Source organism: Panthera leo, chromosome B3 (assembly GCF_018350215.1).
Source record: "Panthera leo isolate Ple1 chromosome B3, P.leo_Ple1_pat1.1, whole genome shotgun sequence".
NCBI lineage: Eukaryota > Metazoa > Chordata > Mammalia > Carnivora > Felidae > Panthera > Panthera leo.
This window is the reverse complement of record NC_056684.1, coordinates 6,999,136-7,013,339: the sequence shown is the minus strand read 5'-3', so window position 1 is coordinate 7,013,339 and position 14,204 is coordinate 6,999,136. Positions and strand designations below refer to the sequence as shown.

Below are 14,204 nucleotides of genomic sequence, written 5' to 3'. Positions count from 1 at the left end.
TGTACCTGATAGGGTGATCTCCACAAGTCTTGGGTCGCTCCATGACGGACACCCACTTGTCGTCGTAGCTGAAGAGAGACAAATCAAGGTAGGGGCTACCGCTGTAAGACTGGGCACTGATGGGGAGCTGCCCCAGCAGCCGGCGTACTGCCTCCGTGTGCCCTCCGTACTTGGCGTTTACGATAGTGTCTTTAAACCTAAAATAAAGCACCAGTGAGGAAGGCTGTGTTAGTGGACACAACAAGCTGCCTTGGATTTTAAGCTGATAAAACATATCTAAAAACAACTCATTCTGTACACAGAAATCTAGGTAATGCAGGAAGTCAGAGCTCTCACACATCCCCAGTCGGCCGGGCTACAAATATTCTCAGAAACAGAAAAAAATTCGCAATAGGAACATTAAATTACATTAGAAGAGTTAACAAAGACTTTCCAAACAAGTTTAAAAGGAGTGTGACTACTCTGTGACAGCACTTCCATTCAATTCTACTTCCCCCAGATAATAGCCTAGGTTTGCATCAAGAGTTCTAGAGAGCAAAGAACCCTGTAGAACAGAGCGGCCTCTCTGTGACTCTCCTTGGGATCAGTTATAAGCCAACCTTCCATCAAAACTCTGGGGGGGCCAGGTGGCTCAGTCAGTTAAGCAGCCAACTTCGGCTCAGGTCATGATCTCTCGGTCTGTGAGTTCGAGCCCCATGTCGAGCTCTGTGCTGACAGCTCAGAGCCTGGAGCCTGCTTCCCATTCCGTGTCTCCCTCTCTCTCTGCCCCTGCCCTGCTTGCTCTCTGTCTCTCTCTCTCAAAAATAATAAACATTAAAGCAAAACAAAAAAAACCTTGGACGAACTACTCGTTCTGTGTTCAAAGTTTACAAGCTAGCTACCTGTGCTCCTGCAGAAACACCAGCGTCTGAAGAACTTTAACGCGGACACAGTCGCACATCTCACTTATTTTTAATAACAACAACCATGGGGCAATTTCTCACACTTGTAATGAATACCAAATTTAATACCCTTTGACCAAGCATTTCTCTTCTTGTGGAAATTTACCCTAAGGAAGCAATCCCATACTTAGAAAAATCTCTCTGCCCCTTTAATAAAGCATTGCTGATGATAGCAATAAATTGACAGAAAATTAAGAACCTAATGGAAAACCGTAATTTTCAAAGACTGCATAGTAACAGTGGAAACATTTATCATAATGGTAAGTAAAAGAAACAGGCTACGCTCTGTCTACACAGTATGATTAAAAAAAAAAAAAAACAGAGAAAAAAATTAGTCCTAAAAATCAGACTGGTGGTGGGGGTGCCTGGGTGGCTCAGTCGGTTGAGTATCCGACTTCGGCTCAGGTCATGATCTCGTGGGTCGAGCCCCGTGTCAGGCTCTGTGCTGACAGCTCAGAGCCTGGAGCCTGCTTCGGATTTTGTGTCTCCCTCTCTGTCTGCCCTTCTCCCACTCACCTTCTGTCTCTCTATCGAAAATAAACATTAAAAAAAAAATCAGACTGGTAGAAATATGTCAAAATAATTGTGCCTGTGTAATCACATTTTGTTTTTATTCTTTTTCACTTTCCTACAGTTTCTCAGAAAGAATGTCAACCATCAGTATGTATTTCTTTAATCTCTACATCAAAGTATATCATATGGTTTAAAATACAAAGGGAAAATAATTTAGTCCAGGGACAAAATATGATACCTCATCCCTGAAATTAATGGCATGAAAACCAAATAAAACAAATTTAAAAACTTAAACGTTCCTGACTTTGAGGAGACCAGAAAGATTGATGAGATGGGTTCTGTATTTTGTCTTCACCATTAACCTGTGATTCTAGATGCACATTAACACCTCGTTTATGAGCCTAGCTATCAATACTGCTTTTCCGTTACTCTTCTTGACAGTAATTTTCACCACCTCAGTGTAAGTCATAAAATTAAGTCTTGGGCCAAAGAGAACTTATTTCTTTCCTTTTGAAGGAGCAGGAATCATCGTTTTCAGCTCCTTGTCAGCCAAGATCCAGCATGACCTCTCACAACCCGCACCACGGCCTTGCCTGGCTCACTGGCTCCCAGTGACGGGGGCCGGCCCACGGTGAAAGCAGTGCTTTTCCAGCGGCACCACCACCTCCACTCGCCACGCTCCCCACGGACAGAAAGATGAAGCCGTCATCCCCGTGACAACTTGCAGCGTTTAAATCCTGGCTCACCGTCACTCTGTCCAGTTATGCCTCTCTCAGTTCGTGGGGATTTCCAAATTCGTAGAGATGATCCTTCCAGCACCATGGCCCCCCTGGTTCCTGAACCTCCTCTCTGCCTCAGCCCTCATTCCGAGGTACTACATCCTCAGTCTCACCATTACCCATGACTGCGACCTCTCTGTAACATCAGGGTGAGGCACCACTCTCTCCAGCCTCCTCCTCTCCTATCTTTCCAGCCCATTCCCTCTACTCCCTAGACCTACAGTCCACTGATTCTACCAGTTTTTGTCACGCTACACCTTGATCATATCCTGTGTCCTCTCTCTTTCCTCAGGCCATGCTTCAGTTCCACACTTAATCCACTGCACTCATCCTCCACAACTCTGCCTTCTCTTGCTTGGTGGCACTTCCCTGGAAAACCTACAGCCCTAGTTAAGCTCAACTCTGCCCGTTCCATGCCTGTATCTGCTCGGTGTTCTCCACGGCTGGAGGGAAACATACAACGCTCGCTTAAATGTATAACCATGAACGTCGTGGGGCCCTCCTGCTGCAGGCACTCAGGCTGCAGTCCCCGGTCCAGCCAGCCCTCCCACTCCCTCTGATGCCTATTTCGTACCTCCACCAGGCCCACCCTCACCAAACGGCATCTCCTGCTTTGTTCCGACAAACAGAAGCAAGGAGAAGAGAACTTTGTGAGGCCCCCATCGGCGATCTGCACTATACTACTGTCTGTGCTGCGGTGTGAGACCAATCTCCCCGCTTGGGCACTAGGTCCCATCGCCTCTCATATGCGACATCAATTCCTCCCCACCTTTTCCTAAACCGTGAGCTCCCCCCCAGCTACACAGTCTCATCTGCACACAAACACGCCATTTCCCCCCCTCTCAGTCACAAAATAATAAAAGCACCACCACTCACCCTCTCCAGTGCAGGCACCATCTTCCAGCCCTCCCTGACAACAAAACTCTCAGAACACTTCTTACGGTACTGTCTCCAAGCCTTCTCTTCCCACTCTTCCTTAAACCCACCCCAGAGAGGCTTTCCCCACCATCCCACTGAAGCCACTCTCATGGAGTTCACTGATGACCTCCATGCTGCTAACTCCAGTAGATGATTTATCTCTCAGGAGAGACAGACCTGCCCTGGCAGAAGCATCTGACACTTCTTCCTGAGAAACTACCAGACCTCTCCACTTACAGAACCTCCAACCTTCTCCCCTGAACCTCACCCACAGCTTCACCATCACAGTTTGAGAGTAACTCTCTTTTGCAAGACAAAAACGTTAACAATCGTCTTTGACTTTGCTCTTTCCACGGCCCAAACCCCATCCTCCACTAATCTTCAGGGTTCTATTTTCAAAATACGTTGAGCACACAATTACAGCTGACCCATGAACATCACAGGGTCAGGAATACCAACCTCTCCCACAGTCAGAACTCTGCATGCAACTTTTGACTCCTCAAAAACTTAATAGCCTACCGCAGACTGGAAGCCTTACCAGCAGGAAACAAACAGGAGATTAACACATATTTTGTATGTTACACGTGTTATAAACTGTATTCTTACAATAAAATAAGCTAGAGAAAAGAAAATGTTATTAAGAAAATAAATCATGAGGAAAATACATTTACAGTTCTGTATTTACTGTGAACAGTCCACATGTAAGTGGACCCATGCAGTTCAAACCCAAGTTGTTCAAGGGTTAACTGTTCCCACCCTGATCCAAGCCAATGTTATTCAATCAACAGATAATTACCAACAGCCTAGTATACGCCAGGCATGCTTCTAGGTGCGTAAATATATAAATATATATTCCCTGTGGCAGGAAACATATTTAGCGAATCCTTGCACCAGTCTCCTAACTGGTGTCCCTGCTTCTACCCCACCCTCCTACAGTCCATTGCCAACACAGCAGCCAGAGTGACCCTGGTAAAATAACAAGTGAGAATGTGTCACTCCTCTGCTCAAATGCTACACAATCTCATCTACAGTTATTACAGCCAAAGCCTCAGAACAGCCTCAGGTGTCTGGCCCCACCTCTGACCACGTCTCCAACTACTGGGCTTCTTCTCACCCCAGCCCAGCCACTCTGGCCTCCCCGGTGTTCCTCAAATGCATGAGACCCACCTCAGGACCTTCAGAACTATACTACCTTTTTTGGGGATAATGTGCCCCCCAGTATCCACATGGCCTGCTCCCGGACCTCCTTCAAAAGCTCTGCTCAGCTATCACCCTCGTGAGGCCCACAATGACAAGTCTACTGGAACAGAGCTAACAATCTCTTCTTGATCCACTCAAACCCACCAGACCTCCTAACAATTACAATCTTGCCCTGGACACTTGCCTCTTGGAACCCTCCACCCTCCTGCCTCCAGCTGGCCCACCTGGTGTTCTGCCACCCCCAGAACTTCCCTTTTACCATCATCATCAGAGTGCTCTTTGCTTCTCTCTGGTTTCAGACTATTTCCTGTACCATACTTTTGTGTTTTATGTGGAAAACACATCTTCCAAAAGCTTCCTTAGAAAAGGTACATGAGAAGTAATCTTTCAAGAACTTACATGTCTGAAAAAATCTTTGTTCCACCCTACTGGATAGAAAATTCTAGACTCGGTATCATTTTTTTCCACAGACTTCTGAAGGCATGATTTTAATGGCTTCAAGCTTTCGGTGTTATTATTGATAAACGCAATACCATTCTGCTAACTTATTTTTTAACATGTGAAATGTATGTTCTTTCTGAAAGTTTTTACAATTTTCTCTTTGGCCTCAATGTTCCAAATTTTCATGATGGTATGCCTCCATACAGGTCTTTTTTCCATTGGGTACTTGGTGGAGCTGGTGATACACTAATAAAGACTTAAGAAGTATTTATCTGGGGAAAGAAGCCATGATTTGCAGCGCTTGCCAATTTCTGTGCTGTAAATCCTACTGCTGTGGTCAGTTTCAAGGTACCAACGTGACATCACTGAATGTGGCATTGTCGAAAGATGAGCAGCAGCAGATTTTCAGTACAGAGTGTATATATATATATATATATATAGAGAGAGAGAGAGAGAGAGAGAATATACAGTATTTTCACCACACAGAGGAGATAGACACAAATACACTCAAGACCATAAATAATAGTAAAATAGTGAGGAAATAACTAATTTTTAATAATCACCACGTTTAGCAATAGCTTGCAAAAAATTCCTGCCATGTTTAACAACTGGCCCTCGTGAGCCAGTACAAGCCAGCCCCAGCACATCACTGAAAGGTCCTGCCAACCTGGGAGTTGGGAAACTGTCTTCACTACTGGGAAACTGTCTTACACTATTTCCTCTCTTCATTTTCTCCACCCACCCTCTGCAAATAACCAGATGTTGGGCCTCCTGGGCAAATTCTGTAATTCCTTTTCATCGTTTCTCTCCCATTTTCCTACTTTTATCTGTTTATTCTCCTCTCTCAACTATACCTAACAAAGTTTAAATTTCTGTTTTAGGAATGTTTCCTTTTTTATAGCTTCAATGATTTCAGTGATTGCAATACTGCTCCTTTATTCTTTACTGTTTTATTTTGGTCTAAAGATTTTCCTTAAGTGACTCATGATCCTCAGTGTTCCCCTCCTTTTTTTCTTTTTTTTTTTTTAATGTTTTTTTATTTATTGAGAGAAAGAGAGACAGAACATAAATGAGAGAGGGGCACAGCAAGAGAAGGAGACGCAGAATCCAAAGCAGACTCCAGGCTCTGAGCTGTCAGCACAGAGCCCAACATGGGGCTCAAACTCACGAACTGTGAGATCATGACCTGAGCCGAAGTCCAGTGCTTAACCTACTAAGCCACCCAGGCGCCCCACCTCCTGTTTTTCTTGAACATTTGCTCTAACCTATAATGGATCCACTTTCACTTATTTTTTACCAAAAGATTACTGGAGACTGTAAAATTGAGCATTTAGAGTCATGTGTTCACAAGAAATGAAAAATAATTCCAATTTATATACACATTGTACTTTCAATGCAGCAAAGCATGATAAGATGGCTAACAAAATATATTAGGATCTATTAGGAATATATATTAGGATCTATTAGGATACAATTCATATAAAATGTTATATTAGGATACAAATACGAATTTGAAGACAAGAAGAAACAATGCGAAATTTCAAACAGTATGGGAATAACTTGCTCTCTACTTTTTATATCAAATCCTAACACCAAATTACTATTGCAACTAGGTTTCCCTGGCTATGTTCAAAAGTGTTACGTTATACACCATAAACGTATACGATGTTATATGCTAATTGTATCTCAATAAAGATGGGGGGAAAAAGCTTATAATATTTTTAAAAACGAATATTTAATATACACTGAAAATTGCATCTTCTGCAATTATTCAAATTTAATAGCAAAAAAATGTTAAGATCAACTTAAAAATTAATATGTAAGGACATCTACAGTTGTTCAAAATCTTTTGGTGGTATGATCCAACATTTTGAGAATCACAAAGCTAGAACACCACCTTTCTCTTCAAACTTTATTTCTCCCGGGACTTCTTAAAATTTCACTTAATTCCAGATGCATTCTGAAATAATTAAAAAAAACAAACAAACAAAACATAGCTTCCTCTAATTACTGGGTGACTTCATTCACTCAACAAATACCTAATGAGCTTCTCCCACATGAAAGACACTGGCCTAGGTGCTATGGATATGGCAGTGAATGAAACAGACAAAAATCCCTGCCCTCATGGGAGTTTACCTTCTTTCTAGTGACTTCTTTTGATGTTTTCACTCAGCCAGCTGTACCCAGCTTTGTAATTAGTTGATAATGATCTGCCTAATTTTAAAGTTAATTTTAAAAGAAGGAAATTTGTTCCAAAAAGAAAAAAGCACAATCTGAGCCACATTCTGTCTCCAAATATCCTTCCATAACTGAACAGAAATGCTTAGAAGGCAGAAAATTTGTGTGAACCAGAGAAAAAGGAAAAGGCAAGTTAGCTGTCTGAAAACCAATACCCATTTCTAGTTGATTACTATCCTTTTATATAAAGATGATGCCACTGCATTAATGTACCTACTCTGCTCCTTTTTCCTAGTGGCAGTAATGCTTATTCTGATTCTTCTGTTCACTCCAGTGTGATCTATCTTGAAACCTAAAGCAGATCTTTTCCCTAAGTGGCTAAGGTTGGGGGAGCAATTTAAAGTGGCATCCAATGAGGCACTGACTAGAGTAGGATTCAGCTTGGGCCCTTGGCCCAGAGTAACCATTCATTTCACAATAATGTTGTACTCAGATAATTATACCGGAAGCTCTGGTTCAGAGAAAACCCTGTCTGATGATGGGGGGGGGGGGGGGGGGGGGGGGTATTAATTTAGGGTGACCTAGGTGTTTATAAATGTCAGTATCTGAAGGTCTCTTCTTTGGGTTGGTCAGTTTCCCTAGTGAAAAATCTCTAATCTCCTGCATAAGGAGTATAAGCCTGTCTGTCATATCTTACCTTTCAGTTTGTTGGCTTTCATTCAATTCTTGTTTTTAGCATGACAATCTCATCCCTACTCTCAGCTATGCCTCATGAACATGAAACCAGGGCCTACATGGTTCAGTTTCTCAGGAGACTGAACCTCCAGCCTTCTGCGGAGGTGGAGAAGACACAGTCAGTTGGCTAAGTAGGCTTAGAGAAAGGGGCTAAAGGGCCTGATTGCTCCTTTTTTTTTTTTTTTTTTTAATTTTTTTTTAAGTTTACTTATTTATTTTGAGGGAGAGAGAGCACACACAAGCAGATGAGGGGCAGAGAAACAAGGAAAGAGAATCCCAAGCAGGCTCCACACTGTCAGCACAGAGCCCAACGTGAGGCTCAATCTCATGCACCGTGAGATCATGACCTGAGCCTAAACCAAGAGTAGGACGCTTACCCGACTGAGCCACCAGGAGCCCTCTGATTGCTCCTTGCAAGAACTTCACCCAATCCTCTGAGTTTAAGCCCACATTACAGGTATCTTCAGAGGTACCCAGGGCCTCCAATTCTCTGACCCTTTCCAGAGTTCTCTGGTGCAAGGCAACTTGTTTCTTGATGGCTAAGCTCTGCAGTCTTGTTTCTGTTCTCTGAAGTGTGTCAAGTCAGTTACCACTCATCAGTTAGCTTCTCAGCTCCCAACACTGATTCCTATCCCGTAGCCAATCATCTCCTGCCTCTAATGTCTCTCCTTTCCCATTCTCTTTGTTTTTGTTAAAGTTACACCTTTTACTTCTTTTTGTCACTTTAATAGGATTTGGGGATGAAGCAGAGATAAATGCATGTGTTCAACACATCGTATCCTGTTTAACCAGAAGTTTTAAAATTATTTCCTTAAGTCGTATCACTCCACAAATACTTAAATGCAATACATATAATAAACGTATTCATGAGAACACAGCAATAAATAGTAAAGACACAGTCTCTATCTTTCCGTAGCTCACATACAGTCTGGGAGGAATCACGGACAGTGTACTAGTAATTCCACAGGTGCTGGGAGACAGAAAGGAAAAGGTCAGGGTGACCCAAGGGTTTACCACAGGCAGACCTAACCAAACCAAGGTGGGCGGAGAGAATACAGGAAGAGTTTTTTGGAGGAAGCAACTACTGGCCTAACACCAGTGAATTGTCTAGAGAGATTAAGCCTATTAAGCCTGAAAGAGCTTACCGGCGCTGGATCTGCCTTGCGAAATTGTTGCTAGAAGCTGAGCAGGGAAATTGGACTTCACTGTGCAGGGTGGCGTTACGGAAGAGGTCACAGAAGTTCTCAAAGAGCTCTAAAAGCTCATCGGATGTATTCTCAAACACAGCAATCACCTCTGTTGTCACCATATTGTACACCACAAAGAAAGATGCCTGCAGAAGAACAGAGAGAGCTTTGAGACAGCGGGTATGAGGCCATGCCTTGGAAACTTCTCACTTGGCTGAAAATTCAAACTACCCAAGGAAAACAAGCGAACCCTTCCACTCCTGCACTAGCACAACAACGTGGTTGCATGTGGTTCTGGGAAAGGAGGAGGCCTCGGTGGACTTGATCAGTCCAGGGCCATCAGTCATGGCCAGTGTCGCGGGATTTACCACTGGATCTACTGCTAGAATTACTGAGCTGGCCCGCGTATGTGTGTAGAAAGGTTTTCAATCTTTCATTTAAGACTGCAAATTCAACATTTTTCCTTCCTAGTAATTATTCCTGACTTGCTCTCCAACCCACCCTGAAATAAAAAGCACTTTTTTAAAATGCCAGATTTAATTCTCCCTCCTGCTGAGAAAGTAATTGGTAGCCTGTAGCTGCCTGTTGGCAAATTATTTTCTCTTGTATACGTACAGTTGAAAGTTCAATTCAGGGGCATTTATTTTCCCTCTTAAGATTTCTAACATGCAGAGAGACACCTTAAGTACACTGTGTCCCAAAACTGCCCAGGCAAGTTGTCACCAAGCAGGGAACTGCCACTGAACAAATGGAAAATCAGAGTCGCGTTTTCCGTTTCTTCCTTCACAAATGTTCTTTCAGCCAAGAGCATTTGTAAGACACATTTGAGATCTGTAGCAATTAAGATCAGAGGGGACATCTGAAAAGCATTCAAATGCCACAGGTGGCAGGGTTACTGCTTTCTCTGAATGGGCCTCTGGAGGACAGGCCCTCTTCCTTTAAACAACCAGTGCTCTCTGCTCTGCCTAACAAGGAAGCTCCAGGAATCCCTGGGTTTTGTCACAATGAATGTGGCAGTGTGAATCAATCTGCAGGCTTCCAACAGGACTCTAGAAGTTTTCAGAACATTAGGATTAGTACTCCCCCTCCTATGACTGACTTTAAGTCTCCATCACCAATTCCTGGAGCCACGTGGCCCACCTGTTTTACTAGTCATTAGTCCTTCCAGAGCTTTCATTACATGACTTTTTCGGTCACCTGGAAATTAAATACGGCTGTAAATTAAAGAGGTTGGAGGGTAACCTGAGAATAATACCCATAATATTAGCAAGGCTTTGTGTGTACATGTGCCTTTTACTCATTAACTTTATTGAAACCTATCAAATTAAACTGGGGAAGGAGGTGGGAGGACAACTAGGGCAAATTGGGTTTAAAGTTACAACCTCTGTCAGCAAAACACCGAGCTCCAGTACTGATTCTAGCTACAATTTCTTACAGCTACCGGAAATAAGTAGGTCATGTTTTTTAGCAAAGGGAAGAAGGATAATCTCAAATGCAGCTACCACAGATGACTTAGTCCTTCCAAAAGAAAAAGGTAATTATAGCTCAAACCTAAATAAAAGATTGAGTCATGTCCTTTCTATATACGTGGACAACATTTGGATCATTTCAGGACTTCACCAGGATCCATCACAATTATATGAATATAAAATTACAGGGGCGCCTGGGTGGCGCAGTCGGTTAAGCGTCCGACTTCAGCCAGGTCACGATCTCGCGGTCCGTGAGTTCGAGCCCCGCGTCAGGCTCTGGGCTGATGGCTCAGAGCCTGGAGCCTGTTTCCGATTCTGTGTCTCCCTCTCTCTCTGCCCCTCCCCCGTTCATGCTCTGTCTCGCTCTGTCCCAAAAATAAATAAAAAACGTTGAAAAAAAAAAATTTAAAAAAAAATTAAAAAAAAAAAAATTACACAAACCTTTACTAGGCTTGCCTCCAGGGCAGACTGGGAAATACAAGACAGAAGGGTACAGAAGTCAAGGGCTTCACTACCAACCCCCGATGACACATAAGATACACTAGATGCTCCTTCGTGATGGCTAAACGGGTGACTTCATCATTAATAGGGAAGAAGAAGAATCCAGAAAAAGTAACATCCAACCGTTATTACTCACCGCTCCCCCTCCCCGCCACCTTGAAGAATACACAGGCTATGATTCAGAAGAAAAATACTGGAAGACATTTTACCACGGATGCCTGGTAAGGTCTCAGGAAACAATGCCCTACACGGTCTCTCCTATGACAGAAGCAACTGCAAGTCAGTGGGAGATACCAGACTCAGCCCCCTTTGTGGTTTACTGGTTTGCTCTCTATTCTCAATTCCCAAACTCCTATCTAAGGAGAGATTCTGGAAATAGAACAGAGGGGCAAAGGTATAGAAAGGTAGGTATCTTACTTGATCAACACTAAAGTGGAGAGCCTCTCAAAGAGAAATGCCCAAAATACCTTGAATTTCAACATGGTGTTTCAACCCAAGAGTCTGACAGGTTTCTGTGCCCTTAACACCATTTTATTCCCATCTGAGAAATAGCTATCTCCCCTAAAGAGATCTTTTATCCAAAGTGAAAAACCCTAATACTTGAAGTCCTGATGATTCACTTGGGGGATAAGAAACTCTGGCTTCCTTTTAATCTTTTCACTGCCCTACAATCTATGCATGGGCAAGGTCAGAGTAAAGTCATAAAACTTAACTGCCAGATGAGCTTACCTATTAGTTACCTTCTAAAGGCTTTATGAAGAAGTATATTGACATTAACCATCTGGGCAGGAAAGAGAGGCTAAATTTTTAGAAAATGTTTCTGGTATGGTGGGCTCATTCTCATTCCTAGAACTAAAGCAGTCAGACCACTAATCACAGCCTCACAAAATCAAGGCAGGATTATCCACAGGCAGTCCAAACTTCAACCCTGTAGCATTTGGGCTTCTATCTCAGGGGTACTGAAAATGCTCTGCAGAAGAATCAGGGTAATAATGACAGAGTTGACTATCCACATGCCAATGGCTTGAGATTTAGCTTCCGTTTGTCCAAATGAATACACGTGGCCAGAGAAAAGTGGAGTTGTTTTGAGTTTGAGGCCTAGGAAAACCAAAACTCAAGACTACATGAAATGCCAATCTCGGAGAGGCTGGCTATAGGCAAAGACAGAAATGTTCCCATCTTCCCAAGGGGATGGGAGGAGCAAAGAGCAGGAGAGCACCGCATACCTGTGATGGATCCGTGACCCGCAGGGTGACCACGTCCTCACTAGTGTACTTGATAAACAGGTGGTTTTCATCCAGAAGCTGCATCTTCCACATGCGCAGCTGGCGCAGCTGGTCAAAGTACTGGAAGAAGCGCCTCTTGGCCATCGCACTCCCGTCCTGCTCCGCCCGGCGCCACAAGTACACCAGCAGCCGGTGTTTGAGGGAGTTGATGAAGGGATCTCGGAAAGGACTGGCCATGCCCGTCTGGCTGTCCCGCTGCACCTCAGGGAAGACAGCTGACACGGTGAGGAGGTCATCCTCGTAGCAGAAGCGGCCGATGGTCCTCACGTCGATGAAAGTGCCTTCAGGGGTCACCTGGAAGACGTGGATGGTCTGCTGCTGCACTGACAAGATGGCCAGGATGTTTTTGTACAGGTACAGCCCCTGGTTGTGCGACAGGACCACTTTATCACACTTGAAGGTGCGCGTATCACACAGGCGGCCGGTGTGAAGGTCAATGATGTGGAGGGAATAGTCCTCCAGAGGGGACCGGGGGTTGGGGGTCACGGACTCACTGTTGCGGTACACCTCGTAAAAAGGAGGATGCGGCTCATCCGGGAGGTAGGCAGCTGAGCCCACGATGACACAGCGACAGTCGTCAGTGAAGAGGCTGCACTCCCGGTTCAGGTGCTCACCGTTGGCGGCCACGTTGGTGATGTGCAGCAGGACGAAGAAGCGTTCAAAGAGCCGGCCGCGGATGCTGACCGACCGCTGGTCATTGCCGTTGGACAGGATCTCCCCCTCATAGCCCTGCAGTAGGTCCTCGGCTGCCTGGCAGCCCTGGTACTCATAGATCTCGAGGGACGTCTGGTCTGAAGAGAAAGCAATAAAGTAGCGTCCATCAGGTGAGAATTTACGCAAGAAACAAGGAGGCTTTTCAACATTGACGACCGTGAAGTTGGGGAAGACATTCTGGTGGAATACTCGGACCTGATGCCAGTGGGTGCCTGCCTTGCCCGAGCTGATCCGCCGGCGTTCCAGGCGGTGAATGACATTTTGGTTCTGGATCCTTCGAGGTTTGATGGTGGAAACATGATGATCCATCATCACATCTCTGCACGGAAAAGTGAAGAAGTCACGAAAACAAAACAAAATTGGCCGAAATACAAATATAGAAAGGTATAGAAAGTACAGAAGTATAGAAAGTCAAAGCTTTTCCTCCTTATGCCCTGGACCCAGGAACTCCCAAGATGACAGTGATCAGCACTTCTCCTTCTCAGATTAGAGTCAGAAAGTGGTCCCAACATTTCTGAGTCTAAAAACAGGTTTGAGGGAAGGACCTGATTCACTAGGAACACCTGCAAAGCACGCTTAGATGTTGGGAATATTCAAGAGAATAAACCTAGAACTACATCAGAGTTGTTCAGTGTTAACAGCCACATTCAGTGCACATTCATTAAAGAAATCTATTTACTGGGCTGTTAAGATGTCCATACTACCCAAAGCAATGTATAAACACAATGCATCCCTATCAAAATCCCAATGGCGTTTTTTGCAAAAATAGAAAAATTCATCCTAAAATGCACAAGTGATCTCAAGGCACCCCAAACAGCCAAAACAATTTTGTGAAAGAACAAAGTTGGAAGACTCAGACTTCCTGATTTCAAAACATATTACAAGGCCAAAGTAATTTTTTTTTAAGTGTGGTACCAGCATAAAGACAGACAAATACACCAATGGAATACAATAGAGAATCCGAAAGCAAACCCTCACAGATGTAAACTCAAGATTCAGAAGTTCCCAAGCGTGATAAACACAAAGAAATCTATGCCCAGACCCATCACAGTCAAACTTAAAAACGGAAACACAAAGTAGAAATCTTGCAAGCAACCAGATAAATGATATATTGTCTGGAGGGGAACAAGGCAATCATCTGTGGATTCCTTGGGAAACTGTGGAAGCCGGAAGGAAGCATAAAGTTTCTGAAGCGCTGAGATGCCTCTGTGTCACCATTCAAATCTCAGCTAAAAGAGCAACTTCTCGGATTCTCCCTACCTTCCCATCCACACCGTCATTTCACCCTATTTTGTTTTCTTCAGCCCTTCTCACTTTTTAAAATTATCTTGTTTACCTTTTT

At 43.9% G+C, this 14,204-nt stretch overlaps 1 protein-coding gene across 2 annotated transcripts in view; it reads right to left on the bottom strand.

Annotated features, from left to right (window-relative positions):
- The window catches only part of DET1 (DET1 partner of COP1 E3 ubiquitin ligase), a 92,485-nt gene that overhangs the window by 38,968 nt on the left and 39,313 nt on the right, over positions 1 to 14,204 (bottom strand). For both annotated transcript variants that reach the window (XR_006203334.1, XM_042941048.1), the window contains 3 exons: positions 12,089 to 13,181; positions 8,851 to 9,038; positions 6 to 197 (listed from right to left, as the gene is read on the bottom strand). Coding sequence is in view for 1 of the 2 variants with exons in the window: in XM_042941048.1 (XP_042796982.1) it covers positions 6 to 197; positions 8,851 to 9,038; positions 12,089 to 13,174 (1,466 nt within the window). In the remaining variant the exon portion in view is untranslated. The remainder of the gene's footprint in view (positions 1 to 5; positions 198 to 8,850; positions 9,039 to 12,088; positions 13,182 to 14,204) is intronic.